The sequence below is a fragment of the Mesoplodon bidens genome (genome assembly GCF_964165515.1).
Source record: "Mesoplodon bidens genome assembly, chromosome: 13".
Lineage (NCBI taxonomy): Eukaryota > Metazoa > Chordata > Mammalia > Artiodactyla > Ziphiidae > Mesoplodon > Mesoplodon bidens.
Genome location: NC_138169.1, coordinates 47458777 through 47478074, shown reverse-complemented (window position 1 = coordinate 47478074; position 19298 = coordinate 47458777). Strand labels below are relative to the sequence as shown.

At 38.3% G+C, this 19298-nt stretch overlaps 1 protein-coding gene across 6 annotated transcripts in view; it reads right to left on the bottom strand.

Moving 5' to 3' along the window:
• Window positions 1-7670: 7670 nt before the first annotated feature.
• Window positions 7671-19298, bottom strand: part of RNF125 (ring finger protein 125) — a 103869-nt gene continuing 92241 nt past the window's right edge. For all 6 annotated transcript variants that reach the window (XM_081253443.1, XM_081253442.1, XM_081253441.1 and 3 more), the window contains 2 exons: window positions 14707-14814; window positions 7671-11959 (listed from right to left, as the gene is read on the bottom strand). In XM_081253443.1, the coding sequence (XP_081109569.1) occupies window positions 11873-11959; window positions 14707-14814 (195 nt within the window). In that variant the 3' untranslated portion in view covers window positions 7671-11872. The remainder of the gene's footprint in view (window positions 11960-14706; window positions 14815-19298) is intronic.

Genomic DNA, 19298 nt, shown 5'->3' with positions numbered 1-19298 from the left:
GTGTGACTTTCTTCTGATTGGTTGGTGGTAAGGTAACAGGGTGGCGTTCCAGGAATCCCAATTATAAGCCTTCTGGCTCCAATCATTCTGGTGTCCACATGCTTGTGCCCAGCCTGAAGTTACCATCCTCCACACTGAATGGGGGCCTTAGTTTCTGTAGAAGAACTCAGAGATATATACCAGACTGCCTTGCATATTTCCCCCTAGGAGGAACCAGAACTCTGCCCCATTGCTGCACTATTGTTTCTTGACTGCCTTTCCTTTGTTTCTGCATTCCCTCATTTCCCTGATTAGTAACAGTTTGAATCTGCCCTTTGGAACCCAAAGAAGGTCTAAGAGGCTGAAGTCTTTTTCCTACAAACAAGAAATGGGGAGACACAGAAAGGCTATTGTACCTGGGAGGGTCCCACAGGATCCTGCTCGGTTTCAACAGTACCCATAACAAAAACAAGAACTGCCTTCTCGTCCTAAGAGTTCCATCAAAAATCCTATAAAGAAGTGATGCTAACTCAGACTGGCAACTCAAATCAGTAAATATCTAAGAGAATGTACAACTGCAAATGGGGGAAAAAGCAAGCAAACAAAGCTGTGTGCTCTAAGTTTATCAGAAGTCTGGAGAGAGACCTGGGGGTGGAGGAAAAAAAGCAACAGGGAGAAGCATTGTTCAGTCTCTATATTTAAGTACGTTATTTTTGAAACCTCAAGGGCTTCACCAGTGACATGATACTTCTTTCCTAAATTTCACCAACAATTGTAATTTCCCAAACTGAGAGGCATGAAACTATATATTCGGCATATAAATTGGTATTTGGTTTACCCACATACCAATTTTGTTTGTTTGTTTACTGTGGTTAAAAAAAAAAGCATAAAAGTTTCCCCTTTGGGCTTCCCTGGTGACACAGTGGTTAAGAATCCGCCTGCCAATGCAGGAGACACGGGTTTGAGACCTGCTCCAGGAAGATCCCACAGGCCATGGAGCAACTAAGCCCGTGCACCACAGCTACTGAGCCCGTGTGCTACAACTACTGAAACCCACGCACCTAGAGCCCATGCTCCGCAACAAGAGAAGCCACTGCAATGAGAAGACTGTGCAATGCAACGAAGAGTAGCCCCCACTTGCCGCAACTAGAGAAAGCCCGCGTGCAGAAACAGAGACCCTATGCAGCCAAAAATAAATAAATAAAATAATTTTTAAAATAAATAAATTTTTAAAAATTTCCATTTTAACCATTTTTAACTGTATGGTTCAATAATGTTAACTATATGTACCTTGCTATGCAACAGGTCTCTAGAATTTTTTCATCTTGCAAAACTGAAACTCTATATCCATTGAATAACTCCTCTTTTCACCCTCCCTCTGCCCCCGGCAACAACCATTCTATTTTCTGTTTCTAAGAGTTTGACTACTTTAGGAAAAAAATTTCATTACAAATTTTTGGCCATGCCACATGGCTTGCAGTTTCTTAGTTCCTCAACCAGGGATTGAACCTGTGGCCCCTGCAATGGAAGTGCAGAGTCTTAACCACTGAACTGCTAGGGAATCCCCCTAAAGTAGTTTTAAAATCAAAAAGCCTTGAGACTGAAATTTCTGGAGAACACGCTCTTGAAATACTGTCAAAGCATAGTATGATTTTATATATAAGACTTTGACCTTCTTGCATGTATTAAGGATGTGTCAAGGGGACAAAGTGAAATACATTTAGAGGCATATCAAAATATAGTAGATATAAGAACTAAACATTTCCTTCATTTTATCTGATTACCTGGGTTTTATTTAGTTGTCTACAGTGACTCTGCAGCAAATTACTACACTGTATAATCTGGAGCAAGTTAAACTCAGCAACTGTAAAATACAATGTATAGTTGTCCTTCAGAATTAGTGCAATACCTCTAATATCACCAAATGAAGGTGAAATAATACTGCTTGTCCCATAGGAGCTATGTTACTGGACTGCTCACTGCTTTAAAACTCTGTCTAGAAGAGAAGATGCCTAGTAGTTTGGCTCACTTGACAAGTCTCTCTCTAAAAAGAAGAGCTGCATCTGGCTTGAAGACTTTATTCGTTAAGAACATCTTGCCTATGCTTCTCAAACTACAATTTATTCACTAATTTATTCATCAGATATTTATTGAGTGCCCATAGATGCACTGTGCTAAGTTCTGGGGAAATAGTAATGAGCAAATTCAGACATAAAGTTGCGCTTTTTACTATAATTTTGCTCCCCATATAGACTTTATTAGTGAGGAAAGGATATACTGAGGAGCTAACATGAGTATTCTGATCCACTTGTCAACCACTCATTTTTCCGTTCAACAAACATATTGTTTTGTTTTTTTTGTTTTTTTTATTTTTTTCGGTACATGGGCCTCTCACTGTTGTGGCCTCTCCCGTTGCGGAGCACAGGCTCCGGACGCGCAGGCTCAGCAACCATGGCTCACGGGCCCAGTTGCTCCGCAGCATGCGGGATCTTCCCGGACAAGGAACAAACCCGTGTCCCCTGCATCGGCAGGCGGACTCCCAAAACTGCACCACCAGGGAAGCCCCTAAACATATTGTTATGGCCTGATTTTCTGTCCCCCTCAAATGCATATGTTGAAACCCTAATCCCCAATGTAATGGTATTTGTAGACAGGACATTTGGGAGGTAATGAGGGTTAGATGAGGTCATGAGGGTGGTGCGCTCATGATGGGATTGGTGCCTTTATAAGAAGAGACACTAGAATGCTTGATCTCTCTCTCTCTGCCATGTGAGGACACAGTGAGAGTGTGACTGTCTGTAAGCCAGGGAGAGAGCCCTCACCAGAAACTGAACCCTGAAGGTCCTTGATGGCAGACTTTCCAGCCTCCAGAACTGTGAGAAAACAAATTTCTGTCTAAGCCACCCAGTGTATGGTGTTATGTTATGACAGCCCTAGCAAACTAAGACACATGTACTGAGTTTCTAGTAAGGCCCTGTGAATGTAACCCTCGCCCTTAAGGAATGCCCAATCTCATGAGTATCAGTCATATAAACAAAGAAATATAATATGGTATCTATAGCAATGGAGGTGTGGTCCAGAGATAGTGTGGTCTAGTGATATAAAAGATGGTGTGATTGACTCTGCTTGGATAGCTCAAAGGAGTCTTCTCAGAGAAATTATGAAATTTATTATAAGGAGAGATAAGATGCCACTACCAAATTGCTTTGTAATGTGTAAATTCTACCACTAACACCATCCCAGTGTGCCAGTTCCTCCACATCTTCTTTGCATGGGGGACCATCAGTTGAGAAATTTGCTAATAGACTGATTCAAAAAGTATTTACTGAGAGCTTACACTATGTCAGACATTGTGTTAAGATAGAAAAATAATACATCACTATAGAGTTCAAATTAATATCTATAATTACTGTATTTGCATGTTTTATATGTATGTTTTACTAGCTATTTCTCTCTATTCTTACTTATATTTATATTATTACATACTTATTGTTATGGGCTGAATGTTTGTGTCCCCAAAAATTCATGTTGAAGCCCTAACCCCTTATGTGATGGTATTTGGAGGTGGATCTTTGAGGGTAATTAGGTTTAGATGGGGTCCTGAGCAGATTAGTACTCGTATAAGAAGAGGAAGAGACCAGAGGTCACTGTCTCTGCTATGTGAGGATTCAGCAAGAAGGTGGCCATCAACAAGCCAGAAAGAGGGCCCTCACCAATAACAAAATCTGCTGACACCTAGATCTTGGACTTCCCAGCCTCCAGAACTGTGAAAAATAAATGTCTATTGTTTAAGCCACCCAGCCTATGCTATTTTTTTTTTCTTTTCTTTTTTGGCCACATCCTGCGGCTTGTGGGATCTTAGATCCCTGAGCAGGGATTGAACCCACACCCTCAGCAGTGAAAGCTTGGAGTCCTAGCCACTGGACCACCAGAAAATTCCCATACGGTATTTTTTTTTAAATTGAAGTATAGTTGATTTACAGTGTTGTTAGTTTCTGGTGTACAGCAAACTGATTCAGCTATACATATATATATATTCTTTTCCATTATGGCTTATTATAGGATATTGAATGTATTTCCCTGTGCTATACAGTAGGACCTTGTTGTTTTTCTATTTTATATATAATAGTTTGTATCTGCTAATGCTGAACTCCAAATTTATCCCTCCTCCACCCCCTCTCCCCTTTGGCAACTTTAAGTTTGTTTTCTATGTCTGTGAATCTGTTTCTGTTTTGTAAATAAGTTCATTTGTACCATATTTTAGATTCCACATATAAGTGATATCATATGGTATTTGTCTTTCTCTGTCTGACTTCACTTAGCATGATAATCTCTAGGTCCATCCATGTTGCTGCAAATGGCATTATTTCAATCTTGTTTATCAGCCTATCATATTTTTTTATAGTCTGCTAAGCTAAGACACTTATCTATTGAGGTATTCTTACTAATGAGTTAATTTACACTTCTGCTTGGTTTCATGAAGACTTTGAGCTAGATTACTAGGGTTTTAATATTTTTTATCACTCTTGTGAACTCCATGTGATAAAAACATTATGTTTTTACATGTTTTTATATCATCAATAACTATAATGATAGATTAGCAGAAATATTTACTAAGTACTTACCATGTGCCACTGTTTTTGATTTTGTCTTAAGATGCACATTAAGATATTGGGTAGATTAGTGGTGTATACCTGCACTCAAAGAATTTATATTCTAGAGAGGGGAGACACTCAATAAAAATGAAAATAAACATGTAAGCTAATTTCAAATTCTAATAGCAGTTAAGAAGAAACTATAATAGGATAATAGACAAAAGGGGGAAATGACTTTGGCTAGAATTATGATAAAAATCCTTTATGAGAAGATGACATTTGATCTGGGAGTTAAAGATTAGAAGGCAGCCATGTGAAACTCTGGGAAAGGGCTTTTCAAACAGAAGGAATAGAAAGTGCCAAGGTGCAGGAACCACTAATCTTGGTGTGCTTAACCTAAAGACCAGTGTGGCTGACTTGTAGGGATTAAAGGAGAGAGTAGAGATGAAATTGGAAAAGTAGGCAGAGGCCAGATCATGAGGAACTTTGGAAGGGAATGGAAAGGCATTTAGATTTTATTCACGTAACAATGGAAAGCCCTTGGTGCATTTTAAGCAGTGGGAAGGGGGTGGGAGCATGATCAGATTTATGCTTTTGAAGATCTCTCTGACTGCTCTATGGATAATGGTCCATACTGCCATAAGTGGAGGGAGGCCAATTAGATGTTTACTACAGGGATCCAGGAAACAGATGATGATGGTTTAGATTAAAATTGTAATCATGGAGATAGTGAGAAATTGATAGATCTGAATGTATTTTGATGACTTGCTGATGAATCCATCAGAATTTCAGACATTCTAATTCTGTACATCTGGGGAGGGCTGAGAAAAATGCAGTTATACCAAGTAACCCAAGTGGTTCTGATGAAGGTACACAAGTATACTGAGAAAATACAGTGGTAAAGACTGAGAATGCACTTGGTGTTTCTTTTAATAAATAAGAAAAATGATTCAAAAAAAGAAATTATTGTCTTATGTTTGAGAAACGGACAGGTTTCTCATTTGGTAAACTGATCCCAAATTGTGAAATAAAATTAATGAAAAAATTACCATGGCAAAAAAGAATATTATTTCCTGTTTTTAAAAACCCACTCTCATTTTGACTTTCACCCTTCCATTTCAAAGATGTTTTTAAGACCTTTCCCCTATGGACCTCTGCTTCTCTGTCAGCTTTTCTTGGCTTGTACCTCCATGGTTGACATTAATATTATATCCCAATATCCAGAATCTCTGTGTTTCACCTTCACTGGGCCCTTTTTTTTTTTTTGGCCATACCACATGGCATGCAGGATCTTAGTTCCCCGACCAGGGATCGAACCCGTGCCCCCTGCAGTGGAAGCGTGGAGTCTTAACCACTGGACAACCAGGGAAGTCCCCATTGGGCCTTTTATTTTTATTTATTTATTTAAACATTTTATTTATTTATTGGCTGTGCTGTGTGTTAGTTGCAGTAGCACATGGGATCTTCATTGAGGCATGCAGGATCTTTCATTGCGGCGAGTGGGCTCTTCGTTGTCTCGCGCGGGCTTCTCTCTAGTTGTGGCATGCGGGTTTTCTCTCTCTAGTTGCAGCGCTGGGCTCCAGAGCGCATGGGCTCTATAGTTGCAGCACGTGGGCTCTCTTGCTGAGGCTCACGAGCTCAGTAGTTTTGGCGCACGGGCTTCGATGCCCCACAGCATGGGGGATCTTGGTTTCCTGATGAGGGATGGAACGGATGTCCCCTGCATTGGAAGGCAGATTCTTTACCACTGGACCACCGGGGAAGTTCCATGGGCCTTTTAAATGGCTGCTTTGGGGCAATGATTAGCCCTAATCAAGACCCTTGTATGGTCTTCTCTGAAGCCTGCAGGATTAAAATACCAGATGAGGGCTTCCCTGGTGGTGCAGTGGTTGAGAGTCCACCTGCCACTGCAGGGAACATGGGTTCATGCCCTGGTCCGGGAAGATCCCACATGCCGTGGAGGGGCTGGGCCCATGAGCCATAGCCGCTGAGCCTGCGCATCCGGAGCCTGTGCTCCACAACGGGAGAGGCCACAACAGTGAGAGGCCCGCATACCGCAACAACAACAACAAAAAAAATTAAAATAGGCTAAAATACTAGATTTTTCTAGACGTAAGATAAAAACTTAAATATTTCTTAGCCTCAAGGATCTCAGACATACGTGTCCCTCTGTTATATATTTACCTTATTTTTATTTGTTTGCGCGAGGTCTTAGTTGTGGCTTGCTGGCTCCTTAGTTGCAGCACTAGGGCTCCTTAGTTGTGGCATGCAAACTCTTTAGTTGTGGCATGCGTAGGAGATCTAGTTCCCTGACCAGGGATCAAACCTGGGTCCCCTGCATTGGGAGCACGGAGTCTTATCCACTGTGCCACCGGGGAAGTCCCATTTTACCTTATTTACTTCAATAACTCTAACCTAAGTGATGAAAGTAAGTCTTCCCAAACCATTCTGGGTTCCTGGTATCTTTTAGGATGTCACTCAGCAAACAGTCATCAGAGGTCATGCCATTAAGACCTGTGCTCTGGCCTGTTCCTCTCCTTGTGAAAAAATCCAAAAAAAACTTTCCTGTTTTAGTATATTCTGAACTGGGGTACATATGACAGCTATAGCCACCCCAAACTTAGTATGTATTTAGCAGGGAGTAAGAGATACAAAATTCATCTTCATCTTGCCTTTTAAATTTCAGTGGAGTCCCTTGGAAGCAGAGCCAATAATAACTTCATGATGCTCAGCTTTACCTTGACTCAAAACAGGGTTTCTAAACCTCATCACTATTGACAGAAAGGGTAATCCTTTGCTGTGAGGGGCTGTCCTGTGCATTGTAGAATGTTGAGTAGCATCCCTGGCTTTGATCCACATCCTGGGCAATAGCACATCACAGTTATGACAACCCCAAATGTTTTGACATTGTCAAGTGTCCCCTAGGAGGCAAAATTGCTTCCAATTGAGAACTACTGGCCTAAATGAAAGAATATTTTCATGATAGATATTGCTGAATGATGACAATTTAAAAAACATATGAGGTTTAAAAGCATAAAAGGGTATTAGATGTAAAAAATTATCAAGATCCATGTTTAAGAACAGACACAGCAGATATTTTAATGAAAGCAATGGTCCTGCCATTCTTTATTTCTCACAATAACGTATATTTACAGAAGAAAAGGAATTGTACATTTTAATTTCTGATCATTATACAGATTTATTTTTTGCAGTTGAATAATAAAAGGATGAATCTCTTAGTGACTTTTAAAAATAATTTCAATGTTACTTGAAGGTACTAATTATATGTTAAATGTGTTCAGTAACTGTTGTAAGCTCACTTGAAAACAAAGGACACTTAGCACCCAGTAAAAGTAATAAAGTAACATCATTAGAGCCAGGATCTTTTAGAAGATCTGACCTGGAACTATCTTCACCGTAGATTCCCAATCCAATTTCTCAATATGTTTTAGAAACTTGGGTGTAAAAAATATGTAAAAGGAAAATCTCCATAGGTTTTTGTAGGATTAGAAGAATTTAGCTTTTAAAGAATAACATGTGAATCAGTTTTTCCCTCATAAGGCCTTGAAAAATTGGCACCTTGAGGTGCTATTAAAAAAAAAAGGAGATTTTTTGCTTAGTCAACAGCTTCAAATATTGGTTTTCATTTTTTAAGACAACAATGAATTATAAATTCCTTTTAATAAAAGGTTAAAGGCACAGTGAAACAATGAATAATAGTTGCACTTCACTATTTTAGAACTCAAGATAATTCAAAAGGCAAAATAATTCAGGTGGCCAGCACCTGGTTTGTCCCGTAGGGGGCAAAACTATCATAAGAGATATCCAGGGACAGGATGTAGAATTGCTGCACTGAGGTTTAACAGTGGCAGGTGACTTAAAGCTTTACTCAAAATACAGTTTTTAAGTTTTGAAGTTTTTTTTCAAGTTTTACAGATTTAAAGATGCCTTTTGTATTGCTTGGAATTAACAAAAATTTATTTTCTGGATAGTGAGTACTAATACTCAGAAATATATTCTTTTATTTTTCCAGGACTATATTTTCAATCTAATGATTACCTCTTAAAAGTTCCTCTCCTTTTGCCCTTGTTGTCCAATAAGTTTTGCTTTACTGGTTGAGCCATCCAAACTGTAGGAAGAGAGGTGGTGAAACTAAAAATCTGTTGTTACTTGTTAGCAGCTGTGAAAAGCAAGCTTGAAACTAGTATCTAAAAGGGAGGAAATATGGCCCTCTAGATTTCACCCAGCTTTACGTTTCTCTAATTACCTTGCAGTGGATGGCAGAATGGTAAGCAAGGCTTTTAAGAAGTAATGGATAATTTACTATAGAAAATTTTGGGGAACATGACTATGACTACATTTACGTGTAAGGAACAAAGAAGTTTATAGACGATTACAGTTAAGAAGCTAACCACAACCAAGTAACATTTTATCCTCAGGAGTTGAAATCATGCATCTTCGTAGCTTCTTTGCTTGCCTTCAAGATGGAAATATTATTCTATGTGCTAGATTTGTCATTAGAGAGCCAAATATGAAAAATAGAGCCATCAAATAAGGAGTGGTAGCAAGCACTGAATATACAGGTACTTGAAGAACTAAGCTAAATGGGGGATAGAAGAGAGTATTGTATGTTACACCAATAGGTTCTCAAAAAACGTTTTTTTTGGTCTTCCCTGCTGGCGCAGGGGTTGAGAGTCCGCCTGCCGATGCAGGGGACATGGGTTCATGCCCCGGTCTGGGAAGATCCCACATGCCACGGAGCGGCTGGGCCCGTGAACCATGGCCGCTGAGCCTGCGCGTCCGGAGCCTGTGCTCCACAACGGGAGAGGCCACAACAGTGAGAGCCCCGCGTACCGTAAAAAAAAAAAAAAAAAAAAAAAAAAAAAAAAACAAAAACAGAAAACGTTTTTTTTTTGTTCTGGCTGCACCGTGCGGCTTGCAGAATCTTAGTTCCCCCGGTTCAGGGGTCAGACCCGGGCCCTGGGCAGTGAGAACACAGAGTCCTAACCACTGGACCGCCAGGGAATTCCTTGAAAATGTTGATATACTACAACTTTAAACAATAGGAGATTAGGGAGAACAAATGAAAAACATTTTTAATTGTACCAGCTATCATACTGGTGATGGTTTATTAGTATTATTATTCTGAGACTGTTGCATGCATAAAGTAGATTAAGGAAACGAATAATTGTGGGATATTCCTGTGTCCTTGAAGGCCAGGATTCTCAGTAGAGAAAAACAAAAGACACAAATGTAATAGAAAAGATTAGGCAAAAACCCTGTAGTACTTAATTTGATTTGCAAGTATCAAAATAAACTCAAGAATAAGTGTTTTATCTTAAAAAAAAGGGTATTTCCTAGCTCTCTCCTAGAAACAAAGACCAATATAGCCGCTATGAACTTAACAGTCACAATTACAGTTCTGAAGCACTATTTCTCACTGAAAGTAACCAGGCTCATTAAGAGAAATGGCTGATACCAGGTCTGGGGCAGGAAACATCCAAGTTGAGCCTGGAATAGCCTGTCATACGAGACTACAAGGAAGCCAGTAAAGACTGCTAGAGTAGTGTCAAAAGGACTCAGAGTGAACTTGGTAAGGCTCCCAATGACCAAAGATAGGACAATTTGAGCTTTAATAAGGCAATATGTGAAATGGATTAAAGCCTATCAAATATGTTTGAATCCATGAGTTCACAACACTTAAAAAAAGTGATCTACAGAGGATGATAGAAAACAAATTTATTATCTTGAAATTTGGTAAATAAAGGGGAAAATTCAAGTTTATTTTCCCTTTCCTATATGAACTTGACCACTGGTTAACCAAATAGTAGATATGGGGAAACACCTCTTTAAAAAAATGTTCCAACTAATAAATGAAAAAGAAATGATAGAATATTCTCCAACCCACAACAAATCAATGGATCTAGGCATTGAGTATCAATTTCAGCTGACATCACAAAAGAGAGAAGCAGACATTCTGTGCCCTCTGTTGAAAGAATACACCATGATCTATGGTCTGGCCAAAAGTTTGAACCTGAGTCTGCTCAGATCTCTGGATCCATGTGTCAGTATCCAGAGGATAGAAGAACATGCTGAATTGTGCCATGAGTATGCAATTAACAAAATATAGACAGTGGGAAATGTATAAAACCAGGTTCTTCAGTAGGTAAATTTTAAGGAAAAGAAAGAAGGAGAAACCCAGAAATTAAAAACAGACATTAAGAGATATATCTAATAAAGCAATTTTAAATGGGTAAGATTAAAAGCTAGTGTGTAGAGACACACACTTGGGGGATAAACTAAGAAAGAAATGCAAGGAAGTGAGTACTATTAAAATCAATGTAGTGTTTACTTTTGTGGGGTTGAGGAAGAGGTTTGTTAACTGTGACAGGACACATAGAAGACATCCAAGGTGACTGGCAGAGTTCTAAAAGAATGTTTCTTTATGAGAATGTAATAAGCTATATATTTTCTGTTTGGTTTTCAGTTTTTCTGTTTATTTTATAATTTTCCTAAAAGATAAAATTAAAAAAAAAATAAAAGCCCTTAGGATTTTCCACTAAAAATTATGGATGTGAATACTTCTACTGTAAATATCAGCTGATGGTTCTTAAGAAGTTGCCTGTATTATAGAAATATTTCTAAATAATAAGCTACAAATATTTGAAAAATATAATATTAAATTCTTATGTGTGCATAGTTATAAAAAGTCAAAGCATTAAGTATACATTCCTAACATGAAATTTATTTTATTACAGTATTATGTTATACAATTTGGTTAAATGGATGTTGTCAACTGCCAAAATTTTCCTTTCCTACTCCATACAAGGTTATTCCTTTTATTCTATTAGCGGTTAGAACGTGAACTCTAGAAGAGATTTCACATTTCCTTGAATGACCACACTTTGTTTCACTCTCCATAGAACAAAGATTAGTTAATTTGACCAACCATGAGGGAAGTTATCAATATGTAGCATTACACACAATGTCATCCGATTTGCAAATAAAGATCCTTCACCCACATACTCAGCCTTATGTTCTCTTCCATATATTAATGGCTGATGGAGACTTTTTTTGCTGTTAAGTGTCTGAGAAACTCAAGAATGTAAAACAGACCTAAACCACTAAAATGAAAGCAGTTTTAAAATGCAGTATAACAATAAACGTGGACAAACATATAACTGTGTTGTACACTTTTTTGCCCATCAAACATTGACAGTTTCCCTCCAATCCTTCAAGCAGCATCTTGAAAAAAATGGTGCAATTGTACGATCTCCTTCCCTTTTCTTTTAATACAATTATGTGGTGTTCGAGTGATTCACATATTCCAGAAGTGACCGGTCTAAAACCCTTTGAATAAGAGCTTCCTCAATTATATTAAAATCCTACAATAAAGAAAAATAATTAGAAACATACAGTCAGAGATGACAGTTTTCAGAAATTGGAGGATGGGAGTTAAGACAATGCCTCATTTTGCAAAGTGAAGCCCTGAATTTAGTCCAAGTTTCCACAAAAACTCATAGAACCCAGGACTTCTGCTTTGGGGCTTGTGTATTTTCTATGTCATTTTTACTGCCTATCAACTAACTAGGTACAGTCATAGTAAAATAGTTTTGATCTGGAATTTAAAGTTTTTATCTGATCTAACTAGTAGTTTTTAGTCAACAGTACAAATCCTGTCAGAGTGCTATGCTCCACATAAACATGTAATAGTTAAGACATTCCCATAGATGAGACATGTAATAGTTAAGACATGTAAAGTTAAGACATTCCCATAGGACTCATCGATCCCGGCAGTACTACTGAATATCTAGTTTTGAAAAAAGAAAGGCTGAAAACAAAACGCTCTTTCTCCTTGCTACCCTATGGTCAAAATGGAATTCAAAACTTTAGGTCAGCACATTTTATAAATAAAGCAAAAAGTATTAAGAGCCCCATCCTCTGCAATCCATCTCCTCTTCGCCAATAAACTAAAAAAATAAAATAAAATCATTATTGGAAGTCCACTCTAAAACATAAAAGCAAATAAATGAAATCCAAAGGAAAGCTATAAAGCACAGCAGAGCACAAGATTTGGACTCAATGCCAGGTTGTTCTGAGGCAATTTATTAACCTTTGAGAATCAGATATTTCATAGCTAAGTAAGGATAATGATATAGTACTTACTTCACAGAAGTTGCTGCAAGGAATAAAATGAGATAATTTGCATAAAATGCCTAGCATAGTACTTGGTAGTTTAGGAAACAAAAAATCAAAACAAAGAACACTTTTTCAACCTCACTTCCACATCCAAAAATATGGTTTTGAGTGGGTGGAAAGTATTCTCATCAAAGTGGCTTCTTCCTGACCAGCCCTGGGTCATACTTTGAATGATCTTGAGAAGAATGGACTGAACATGAACAGCCAAGACAGGCATGGAATCAACCTGGCTTTTAGAACGTCTTATGGAGCTAAGATAAAGAGGAACCCCTATGTGTTATGAAAAATGAGAACACATGGCTCTGTTGAGGGCTTGTGTGCCTTGGTGGCCAGAAAAGACATTATTTGAGAGACGGACGAAAGAATATGAAGCCTCTGTAGTGTGGTTTGTTTGATTCTTCAAGTGGTCCTGATATTCCCATTTAGCCTCTCCCCATCTCCAGTTTGCCTAACATCCGTGCCCTAACTGTGCAAATCACTCTACATGAATTATCTCATTTAATTCTCACAAGAGCTTCTGGAAGCAGTGTGTACTTTGCTCTCCTCACTTAACAAATGAACAAACAGAGGCTCCAATGTTAAATACCTTGCCTAAGGTCACACAGCTGTGACAGGGCTGTTACTGAAACCCAGGTCAGAACCCAGGTTTCCCTGTGTTGAATCTGGATAATCATAGTGGGCAGATCAGAAGGCATGGAGAAAAATTTCCAATGACAATCTTCAACAATTATTAAATTCCATCTTGAAATTGCATAAAAATAGTCAAAATCATGTGAAAATTATATGCAAATTCAAATTTAACCCTTAACATTTCATGTATTTAGATAAACGTAACAATAAAATGTGCTATTTCAGAACATGGCTATGAATGATTTTCCTGCTCATGATAGGCAATACCCCTTTGCCGAAAGGGACTCAGGAGACAAAGCATTACTCTCACGTGACAATGCATAGAAAAAAGGCTATGTTAACCTTTTGCTTGTTATTACCATTTTTGATAACAGAAACTACGGTCATAAGTATTAGAACTATTCATACTATACCAGATTTTTCTTTCATCTTAAAAAAATCCTTAATATAATGAGATTGGCCATGAGTTGGTAGTTATTGATGGGTAGCTGATGGGTATACAGGGGTTCATTATATTATCCTACTTCTGTATATGTTTAAAAATTTTTCATGATAAATTTGTTTTAAGTTGAAAAAAGTTCAATAAACACGAGAGTTGTGTTTTTTTGTTTTTTTGGGTTTTTTTTGCGGTACGCTGGCCTCTCACTGTTGTGGCCTCTCCCGTTGCGGAGCACAGGCTCCGGACGCGCAGGCTCAGCGGCCATGACTCAGGGGCCCAGCCGCTCCGCGGCACGTCGGATCTTCCTGGACCGGGGCACGAATCCATGTCCCCTGCATCAGCAGGCGGACTCGCAACCACTGAGCCACCAGGGAAGCCCGAGAGTTGCGTTTTACAGAATTTAAATTAAAAATAGAGCCCGTGTGTCTCGCTACACTGATAATGTCATGTCTGTTACTAGCCATTCAGTATATTATAAAATGAACGCAAATTCTCTGAGCCATTTCCTTACGGATATGATTTCCTCTCAGCTATATAAGTTTTTTACTTCATAAAAATTATAACTATTAACGTATATTGGGAGGCACTAGAGTAGAAATTAAAATAATGTGAAAGTGAAATCTAGGTCTTTACACGATGGCTAATTATTTACATCACAAAGAAAATGATTTTGTCTAAGGGAGGTAACTACTTTACTATTAACAGTTTATAAAACAGCATGTTTTTATGATTTCCTACTTAATGCTAATACTTAGCATTTCAGCTATACATACATTTTTTCCTCTACAATCTTACTCACTTGGATTAAGAAAGCTACGCTAAACACAGCATAAAAACAATGTAAAAGTAAGAAAATATACTTACTATGAAATCATCATAAAACAAAGTGTGACTGACTTGCAAATGTCTTATTAAGCTGCCATTGAAGCTGCTTGGATTCTCATTAGGTACTAAACGGCAAAGTGGACAGAACTGGAAATAAACAAGATCAAGAGTTCAAGAAAGAATTTTAAATAATCATTACTGTCAGAATTAAAAAATTAAATAACCATTCAACAAAATAAATTTTAATTTTATGAATATATTGGCCATACCTTGGTATTGTCTTAGAATTGTATAAATATTAAAGCAACATAAAGAAATAAAATTGCACTTATTTCTTCATATGCATTTCTTGTATATAAAAGTATATGTTTACCACTTAAAAAAATAATTTATTTATTTTTGGCTGCATTGTGTCTTTGTTGCTGCGCGCGGGGCTTTCTCTAGTTGTGGCGAGCGGGGGCTACTATTTGTTGCGATGTGCAGCCTTCTCATCGTGGTGGCTTCTCTTGTTGCAGAGCACGGGCTCTAGGCACATGGGCTTCAGTAGTTGTGGCACGCGGCCTCAGTGGTTGTGGCTCACAGGCTCTAGAGCGCAGGCTCAGTAGTTGTGGCGCACGGCCTTAGTTGCTACGCGGCATGTGGGATCTTCCCAGACCAGGGCTTGAACACGTGTCCCCTGCATTGGCAGTCGGATTCTTAACCACTGTGCCACCAGGGAAGTCCCTATCACTTTATCATTTAAACAATATTACAGTCAGTAGGTGTGCCATAATTTAATTAGTTACCTACCTCTTGGAATACTGACGTTTTCTTGGTATGTGGATATTCTATTATTACCAATTATAGTATCTATATTGTTTACTTTTGGGGGGATTATTTTCTTAGGATACATGACCATAAATGGAGATTAGAAGGTCAAAGTTATGAACTTCACAGTTCATAATATATATTACTCTATAGTTTTATACTGCCACCAGCAATATAGATTATAATACACCAGCATCAAATACTAATACCAGCATCAGGTGTCAGTATTTATACATATTTTCCTAATTTAATAGACATTAATGGCTCTCTAATAAAACTTTTTCATTTTGAAATATTTATAAGCTCACAAGAAACTGCAAAAATAACACAGAGAGGTACCATGTCACAATCACCCAGCTTCCCCTAATGGTAACTTCTTACATAACTGTGGTACATTACCAAAACCAGGAAACTGGCAATTAACTAGACAACATCTGACTTAGATTTCACCATTTTTTGCATGAACTCATTTTTTTGGGTGTGTATGTATAGTTCTATGAAATTTTATCACACATATAGAAATGCACGTAACTACCGACACAATCAAGATACAGAACTGTTCTCTCACTACAAAGAACTCCCTTGTGCTGCTCCTTAACTTCCTCTTCTCTCCCAGACCCTGGCAACCACCAATCTCTTCTCCAGAACTTTTGAGACTGCCTTTTTTTTTTTTTTTTTTTTTGCTGTACGCAGGCCTCTCACTGCTGTGGCCTCTCCTGTTGTGGAGAACAGGCTCCCGACGCGCAGGCTCAGCGACCATGGCCCACGGGCCCAGTCGCTCCACGGCATGCGGGATCCTCCCGGACCGGGGCACGAACTCGCGTCCTCTGCACCGGCAGGCAGACTCCCAACCACTGTGCCACCAGGGAAGCCCGAGACTGGCTTTTTTCACTAAGCATAATGGCCTTGGAATTCATCCAAATTGTTGAGTGCATCAATATAGTTCCTTCCTTTTTACTGCTGAGTAGTATTCCATGGTATGGAGGTACCACAGTTATCCATTTACCTTTGAAGGACATTTGTTGCTTTGGGCTGCTACAAATAGAGCTGCAATGAACATTTGTGCATAGATGTTTTATGTAAACATATTTTCATTTTTCTAGGATTAATTTCTAGGAGTGTGATTGCTGGGTTAGTGTTACAGTTAACTGTAAAAAACTGCCAAACTATTTTGTTTGTAAATGGCTGGACCATTTTACATTCCCACAAGCAATGAGTGAATTATCTAGCTTTTCCTCATTCTCATCAGCATTAGTTACTGTCAACATTTTTCTATTTTAGTTGTTTTCACAGGCATGTAGTGGTATCTCATCATGGTTTTAATTTGTAATTCTCAAATGGCTAATATAAATGACTCTTTCTTTTAATATATACCACTTTATCACATCTTAACATAGGTTTTTTTAAAAATTGTATTTCTTCGTGTATTCATTTTGAAAAATGAGATGCAGAATCATTACTGAGTGCCAAGTATATGTTAGGCAATAAATGAGGTGGTATTCTCATTTGATTCTCACAGAAACCCAGTGAATTATCATCTTTATTTTGTTGATGAAACCAATTTCAGAGAGGAAAAAGATTAGCTTAAATCTACACCACTTCAAGTATCAGAGCTGGAATCTAGGCCTCTACTAGACAATCCAATGTCCTTTTCATATTATAACAGTGTCTAATTTATCAGCTTGGATGATGTTTTTCTCTAAATTTAAATGAGATCTTTACATATTTCTTTTCATTCTTATTATTTTATGGGGGGGGTCCCAGTTTCAATATGCTCAACTTCTATAAATAAGGTCCATTTTAAAATTTTGCTCTACTCAATTAATCTTAATGTCTTATTTTAAATAAAATTACATCATTTAAATTATTATTGCTTTATAATAATTAATGATTTCCTTACATTCTAGCTATCTTGGTTAATTGACAACATGGCTATCCCAAAATAGCACTCAATCTACCCTGAGACCCCTACATAGTGAGAACAGAGCTGAGACCAAGAAATATTTTAATAATAGAAACAACCTAAGTGTCCAGCAACGGATGAATGGATAAATAAGACATGGTATATACACACACACACACTCACACACACACACAGTGGAATACTATTCAGCCATAAAAAAGGAAATATTGCCATTTGCAGCAACATGGATGGACTTGGAGGGTATTATGCTAAGTGAAATAAGTCAGTCAGAGAAAGGCAAATTCTGTATGATATCACTTATATGTGAATCTAAAAAAAATACAACAAACTAGTGAATATAACAAAAAAGAAGCACACTCACAGATATAGAGAACAAACTAGTGGTTACCAGTAGGGGAAGGGGAGGGGTAACATAGGGGTAGAGGATTAAGAGGTGGGGGATTAAGGGGTACAAACTATTATATATAAAATAAGCTACAAGGATATATTTTACAACATATATCCCATATATTGGGATTATGGACAATATTTTATAATAATTATAAATGGAGTATAACCTTTAAAAATTGTGAATCACTATATTGTATACCCATACCTGTAACTTATATAATATTGTACATCATCTGTACTTCAATTGAAGAAAAAGGATGTTGGCCTCACCTCTATGACAGTGAACGCAATGGGTAAATAACAGTCACCATATTAGAAGCTACCACTAACCTCAATCCTTTGGAGCATCTATTACAATGGACACCCAGCTCTATCTGTGGTTTCGATTAACTCCCACAGCAACTCAGCCAATTACAGGACACTTTCTATATAATGGTAAATACCATTTGGGGAAGAAATTAAAGACAACGGAATCCAGTGCCAAAAGAGACACGCACTGAAAATAATTATAGACAAATATGCAACCAAACTTAAGGTACCAGATGGCACATCTAATTTAATGGGAGCTTGGAAGCATATCTAATGAAGATTTTCTCCTTCTAACACGTTTATGCATATATGCTCCCACTGCCCAGTCCAGCCACAGACATTCTGAATACCCATGGAAATAAACTACTGTGGGAATGAGGGCTCAAGCTCTTGTCACTACAGCTTTTAATTCCAAACCAGCTGAAGTCCTGTCCCTTCCCATAAGGAATGAACCTCAGGATCAAGGCAGAAAGTAAGACTACCTTTGAACCTGTGTGAATCGAAATACGATTTTTAAAATACCCTATTTTTCATATCACTACATCCTACTATGTGCTAGGTTCTCTGCCAAGAGCTGGGCATGCAGTGCTGAACAAAGAATTAAGTTCTATGGCTTCATGAACCTAATAATTTGGAGGGAGAGACAGACACAAATACACAATTAACGATTTGTGATAAATGAGAAAAAAGGGGAGAAATGCAAGAGCTGAAACTAATTTGGGTGTCAGATAAGTGAAATTTAAGTTGAGTTCTAAAGGATAAATAAGAACCAACCAGTGGGGACTTCCTTAGCAGTCCAGTGGTTAAGACTCCATGCTTCCACTGCAGGGGGCGCAGGTTCAACCCCAGGTTGGGTAACTAAGATCCCACATGCCGGGCAGAGCGGGGTTGGGGCAGGGGGGCAGGAAGCACACACAAAAAAGAACCAACCAGTGAAAGAAAACACTGGAAAGGGAGAAGAGCCAGAAAGTGTGGTTCTTGCTGAAACGTCTTCCTTTTATAAGATAAAATATTAAATTTCTCTCGAGTGGCCTCATAATTAAATCTGAAGCATGCTGTGTGTGTCATTTGCCTTTTTTTTTTTTTTTTTTTTTTTTTTTGTGGTACACGGGCCTCTCACTGCTGTGGCCTCTCCCGTTGCGGAGCACAGGCTCCGGACGCGCAGGCTCAGCGGCCATGGCTCACGGGCCCAGCCGCTCTG